The sequence below is a fragment of the Bos indicus genome, chromosome 12 (genome assembly GCF_029378745.1).
Source record: "Bos indicus isolate NIAB-ARS_2022 breed Sahiwal x Tharparkar chromosome 12, NIAB-ARS_B.indTharparkar_mat_pri_1.0, whole genome shotgun sequence".
Lineage (NCBI taxonomy): Eukaryota > Metazoa > Chordata > Mammalia > Artiodactyla > Bovidae > Bos > Bos indicus.
The window spans coordinates 48,484,812-48,491,720 of NC_091771.1; the positions used below are offsets into that span (position 1 = coordinate 48,484,812).

The 6,909-nt window shown below is 37.4% G+C and overlaps 1 protein-coding gene across 18 annotated transcripts in view; it reads right to left on the reverse strand.

Moving 5' to 3' along the window:
* The window catches only part of KLF12 (KLF transcription factor 12), a 567,887-nt gene that overhangs the window by 166,800 nt on the left and 394,178 nt on the right, over window positions 1-6,909 (reverse strand). For all 18 annotated transcript variants that reach the window (XM_070800616.1, XM_070800623.1, XM_070800621.1 and 15 more), the window contains one exon: window positions 6,357-6,903. In XM_070800616.1, the coding sequence (XP_070656717.1) occupies window positions 6,357-6,903 (547 nt within the window). The remainder of the gene's footprint in view (window positions 1-6,356; window positions 6,904-6,909) is intronic.

Here is a 6,909-nt window from a genome sequence, read left to right on the forward strand (position 1 = left end):
CCTTTCAAAGTCTACAATTAAGAAAAATAAGCCAAAGTGAGCAACCATCCAGTCATGCTTCCCAATAAGCAACGTTGAAAATTAACAGTAAAAGATTAAGTAATTAGAAGGTTTGTTAATCAAAATCAGATTAAAAATAGGAGCCTATATCTAGTAGTTATCATAATTAAACATAAGAAGAAGAATACATTTACCAAAGAAAGCTGGGGTAGTTCAATCAAGAAGCCAAGACAACCATATACAGGAGTGCATGTCAGCTGCCCAGGACTATTCTGGTTATATGGGCAGATGCCACTGGGATTCCACTGAATGGTGAACTAAAAGAGGACAGTCATATGTGAGGCAGCCAGGAGACGCGAGTCTGTGACAAAAGGAACCAGGACCTGAAATAAGACATCATGAACATCAACAAGTGGGAAAGTCGAGAGCAGAACACTGGTGAAACAGAAAGATCTGAAATGGGGAGTTTCATGGGAGTAAAACCCCAGTTGTACTCAATGGTCGGGAGCTACAGTCATAACCTCCAACCAGCTCTGCAGCAACTGCTAAGATGACCAGATTCCCTTTCACAAGTATAAACGGCCCGGAACTAAAAATACACTGTGGCTTCTTCCTGTGGGCTGATGAGAAAAGCAGCAGCCTGTAGGAAGAAATGGGGTGTGACAATTTCAGCCGTGCCCACAGCCACAGCCCTCTGAAATTCCTGAACCAGTGCTATGGGAATAGGTATGGTTTTGAAGGATTTGCCATTTCATCTAAAAATAATAGAAAAATAACACTTTTTTTTAAATTAATGGAGATGATCAAAGAAATGACATGCCCATATGGGGCTGCTAGTTTCTTAACAGCAGTTACAACAGGCTGTAGTCAGATATTTCGGGGAAAAGTACTTTAAACTCAAAGATCTCATCCTATAAATGTCTGAAGTCAGGAATAATGCACTTATGACCAATGATAAGTTATTAGTCAAGTATGACACTATTATAATAAAAGTCTTGATGCAATAAATACGTTCTGTAAAAATTCTGGTAGGCTGGGCTCTTGGGACTGCGTTTTCAAGAGAGAGAACGGGGCTGCATAGGCAACAGGCTGAGTTCTGTCTACTAGGCATTTTTCCACTTTTATAGTCATGGGGACATCTGGTGAGCCTGGGTGACTAAGAACAAGACAACATGGGGAACAGAGGAGAAGACATCCAAAAGACCATCTATATAAAGCAATGAAGAAGGACTGGATAGCGGTCAAGGAAGAAAACCAGACAACAGTGTTACGCAGCTGGCTTTTCACTTGTGGCTGTTCCAAAGCCAACATCAATCACACCTTTGTTCAAGCCTCATTCCTTGGCATCAAGGTTATATTATGTTCCTCTGGCTACAAGGGGAAAGGGCCAGCTCAGGTACAGGAGGAAGAAAATAAATCCACTGTCTTTTCTAGCTCTTTAGTTGGTTACGGCCTTGTCCTTTTAAGTATTCTGCATTTCTAAAATGTACACATCTATACATATTCAATTATAAAAATGTATTTAAACAACAGTTACAAATTGTTTAGGGATTTTAAATTATTCTGTATGTTCCAGTATGTGATGAATGAGAAATGTTTGAACTTATATTCATATTAATGCTGGTATCATTTTTACAATTCTCAGTGGAACCTACATTTTACTGAACTTTTAATCTGTTTGCTTTTCATTGTCAATCTTAGACCATTATCTGCTGTTTTCTGCATTTTCTTTCCTTTACCATTATACATCTTTTGCCCCAAAACCTGTGTCAATCTAATAAATTGACTTCAGAATTCAGGTTAATTACTGCAAGGTGCAGGTTACTTCTGCAAAATAATATAAGCAACTAATGTGTAATGAACTACTTTGCTTCTGTAATTCTTCCTTCTCTAGAATTACCCATTTTCAACTATCTACTGGATTATTCTTGACAGAATACAAATATGCTATACTTTCTGTCTCTTTTAAATTGCTCCCTTGAGAGCATAAATTTCTCTTCAGCTATCATGCCATTTCTCCAAAACTCTTTCAGCAAAACTTGGCCAAAGAGCCTTCTAGACTCCTGGGCTACCCTGCCTCACCTCCCAGTAGAACATGAACTCACTTTGGTCTGTCCCTTGTCCCCAGTCCTCCACTGACATGGTGTCACCAATGAACCCATCCTTCCCCAAATGCTCCCTTAGTCCTTATTTTATTTGGCCCCTTAGAAGCTTTTGATTATCTGAGAACTCCTTCTTCACTTATATTCTCTTAAATACCCTTTCTTTCACCTTAATAGCGGATCAAAAGGAAGGAAAGGAGAATCCTAAACATGCCTATTGGAGCAATAAACCAATAACAATTTTGCTTGTGATTTTTTTTTTTTTAACCTTCTATGATTTCTGCTGCTAATTATCTGTGAAAACTAATGAAAATCTCCTGAGAAATCTACCAAAAAACTTTCCCAGGCTCAACTGAAATTCTGTTACAAGGTCAAATAACCCCTTTAGGGTCTTGTTTATAAACAGCATGTCTCAGGTCCCGTGGAGAACCTTCTAGCTCTCAGCACTGTCACTTGGGGGGCTCAATGCTACTCTGTCCTTTTGGTATCAAGCAGAAAAATGCGTCCCTCTGGAGACCTTCTCTTACAGCATCCCTCTCATAGCTCTAGTCTACACTGTATTAACTGCACCTTTGAGAACATCATGCAATTTTCTTCATATTACATCTTATCAAAACCCAGCTGAGTTCTGTCAGTGCCCTGGGTTAGCTAACGACTTGCCATTCCTTTAAGACCATATTTGGATTGGGCTGGAGTTCTCTTCTCATTAGAATATTTCTACACACTCTTCTGTTGTTAGCCAAACATACCCATGCAAAGTTCCATCCTACCACAACTCCAAAACCCCAAACACCCCCTTCTGAGCATCACAACAAAAACATTTGTTCCAACCACATGTAACACTCTACATGAAAATACTTAGGTCAAACACAGCTCTCTCCATCTACGGCTATAATTAACCTCTCTCCCATAGGCACATCCATGGCTAGTCTATGTTTTAACTCTGTCCACAGCTATCAGTTAATTATACAATTTTTTTGTTTGATGGCAAGATCTCCTAGTAGACTGTAAGCACTTAGATAAAAACAGCATCTGTTTTGCTCAACACTATCTCTGGTGCCAGTAAAATGCCTAATACATGAGAGATGCTCAATCAATACTTGAATGGACAAACGACTCAATTCATGCTATTTTAGATACAGACGTATACATTCTTAGTCCCTTATGTAATGTGACATAAGGTAATCTATTTCTTTACTATAGACCAGATGTGTTACCAACTTTAAAACTAATTAACCAGTACAATCACCCACATTTATGAGTTAGTTTTTATTAGTAGCATTTGAAAATCCACCTCCCCTATTATATTTTCTCTTGCTCATCCATACCAGAAATATAAGTCCTACGTGAGAGTAGAAATAGATCTCCTTTTATCACTCAGCCATTGCATCGCTGGCCCAGTGCCCAAGCGCATATCTGCAGCATAAAGATGTGAGGAATTACTGAAATGCCCCTTCCTTTATCCCTTCTGTGAGGTAGACAGGCCTCCTCCACTACACACTTTTATTATCATCTAATTAATCAAACAATAAAAAAAAACTTATAAAATGCTATAGCAATACTGTAGACTATGGGGATTATAAAAATAATATAAATTAATAAACATAAAAGTATGGGATTTTCCTTATGATTTCTCATCCTAAACCCTTATTCCTTATAATTTGTTGTAACAACTTTGAGAAGCACTTCTTGAGAGCAGTTTATCACTTTTAAATTCAGTAAGTCTTTTTTCCCCCAACTTTCTGTTTTTACAACACAGAGAAAAAATTTCTGAACATTATTGCTTCAGGTATTTGGGGGGATCTAATAATGATAAATTATTACCAGTGCTAGACATGTACACATAAACTCTTTATATTTCCAATAATCTTCAAAGATATATCATATTTTATTTGCATTTTATCACTGAAGAAAATGAAGATTAGTGAGATTAAATAACTTTGCCCAGTCCAAAGCTGGAAGTGAGGGAACTAGGATTCTAAACTCATGCATCCTTGATCCCAAATTTCATGCTGTTAACATCCATTTCATATTTAGTGTGCTGATAGTTATGTGTTTATTCTTGATATGCAAAAACTGCTGAATACAAACACTGCATGAGACTAACAAAAATACTCATGTAGAGAACAAATTACAGCATGAGTCTTAATACAGTTCTTCTACAAGGTAAATTTTCCAGAAAATTAAATTTTGGCAGTAAACTTTAAATAAAAGTAATCTCTCTCATAAAATGATAATGGCAAATAAAAGAGACATCTGTTTCCTTCATTAATGCACCAAAATTGTTTTTTAAAAAAAGGTCACGAACAGTGTTAAAATCCTTATCAATCACGTCCACAATAAAAGCAATAGCTTTCATAAGTGATACTGCACAAAGATTGGATTTCATGGTATACACATATATAAAATAATGTAATATACAAAGTTATATTTTTTCTAATTGCTTATTCTTAAAGTATTTAAAGCACATCTGCAAATTATAAATGAAAATAAATATCTAATGTGATCTTTAATTATGTTACTCTTATTCAAATCGATTAGCTCATTTGGATTAGAAATATTAGTAATATCAAAGAAAGTTTGACTCAAGTAAAATCCATGTAGATACTCCCTTCTTCTTTTTTTTTCTAGTTTACAAAGAGAGTGGTGAGACTAGTTACTGGCCATTGTCCATAATAGCACCAAAAATAAAAAATGGTTGTTAGGTAAGCATAGTACCTGGATCTCAAGTTTGCAGTCTAAATCTTTGACTGTTGTAAGCCATGAGATTTTTCACTTGGTAAAATTGAAAAGGTGCAATTTGTCATGTGCTATGAAGAAACTCATTGGAGATAAAACAGTAACTTGCAAAAGATGCATGCACAATTTTGTATGTTTGCAAAAATTCTCCAAGTTCATGATCAAATATTATTCCTATGCACTGAATCCTACCTGTTACAAGAACCAAAACCACTATGTTTACTAGCATTTTACACAAAGGCAGTGTTTTATGTGTTCATCCATCATATTTTAATTATGAGCTTGGCAGTAACATGGTATTCAAAGCAAAATGTACTACAGCCTAAGTCTTAATCCATCATTATTTCTAGACTCTGAAGATGAAACACATGCATATGAGTTGATGATTATAGACATTTTACATTTCTATAGAATGGTGGGGTTTTTTTTTTAGATCTACAGAAAGGGAAAAATCAACAACATTATGTTATTACAATTCCTTTGACTTAAAAATAGAAAAAAAATAACTTAGAAGAAGAAAAATAACTTCATGAGCAGCTATCATATATAATTAACTTGATATTATTATATAAACTCATGTAACAAAGGAGAAGGCAATGGCACCCACTCCAGTACTTTTGCCTGGAAAATCCCATGGACGGAGGAGCCTGGTAGGCTGCAGTCCATGGGGTAGCGAAGAGCTGGACACGACTGAGAGACTTCACTTTCACTTTTCACTTTCATGCACTGGAGAAGGAAATGGCAGCCCACTCCAGTGCTCTTGCCTGGAGAATCCCAGGGACGGGGGAGCCTGGTAGGCTGCTGTCTATGGGGTCACACAGAGTTGGACACAACTGAAGCAACTTAGCAGCAGCATGTAACAAAACATCTTTCTGCTTCTAATCCCCAGAAGGAAATACTAATACTGCATTTTGAATTATTTCTTTCATAGAAGCTTCCTCCTATTTAAAATAATAACTTAGACTTATATGAAGATAAGAACTCTAACTACATGATGCATTTCTAGCCAAACACCTAACTTTAGAGTTACTTTAATGGCAACTTAATTTACAAATTACTCAAAAGTCAACGAACAGATAACAAGCATTGGAACTTCATGTCATTTTATATTATTGCCAGATAAATAAGTTCCAGTCTGAACAACTGAAGGAAGAAACATCTTGATATACTTTTTAAATTTTTCATAACTGTTAATCTCTATGAGGGATTCACAACTGCAAGCAGTGATGCTGACTATATAGACTGTCCTTCCTATGAAGGTAAACATCATCTAGCAAATTTACATATTAGAATTCTGACATCATATGACTTGATACATAAACATACGGACTGAGTAATTCTGAAACATATACCTATATGAAAATGAGGTTAGTTTCTACTAAACTGTGCTCTACTCACAGGAGCAGATCAGTTGTTCCTCTGTGTCACTGTGCACAGAACTTCTTAGTTGTAACTTCCTTGCATAACAGTTACTTCTAGTGGTAAAATAAAGCAAGGCTCGCTTGTGTCTCTTACCTTTGCCATGGCTTCTCCCATCCTCCAAAAGTGGTACTACGATAGTGTTGTTCACATTGCCAGGTGACCGCACAGCTGTGTAGACAACAGGCACCGACTGGACCACCACGGGGATGCGGTGAACGTGACTCAGTTTGTTAGACTGTAAATTCATGGGACTTGAAGGCGGAACAGGATGGATAATGTGCAAAAACTGCTGGCCTCCCACACCAGAGGCAGAGGCAACGAGGGGCCCTGGAGTTAATACTGTTGACGAAGATGATGCTGAAGATACTGATGTTATAACAGTCGGGGATGAGGCTGGACGGCTAGAAGACGATGAGGAGGTTGAAGTTGAGGAAGGTGAGGAGGCGGACGCTGTCATGGAAACTGGGGAGGATGAAACGGCTGTAGGGGATGTCCTGGCTTTGTTGATGGACAAGTCCACTGGCTCAGTTTGTGTCTGGAAGTGATCTACAGATAATGAGTCCTCCGGGGGTTCCCCTTTCACATTATTTAGCAACAGGGGAACAGCTTCCATATCGGGGTACTTGTGGACGTTTGGAGACTGTGG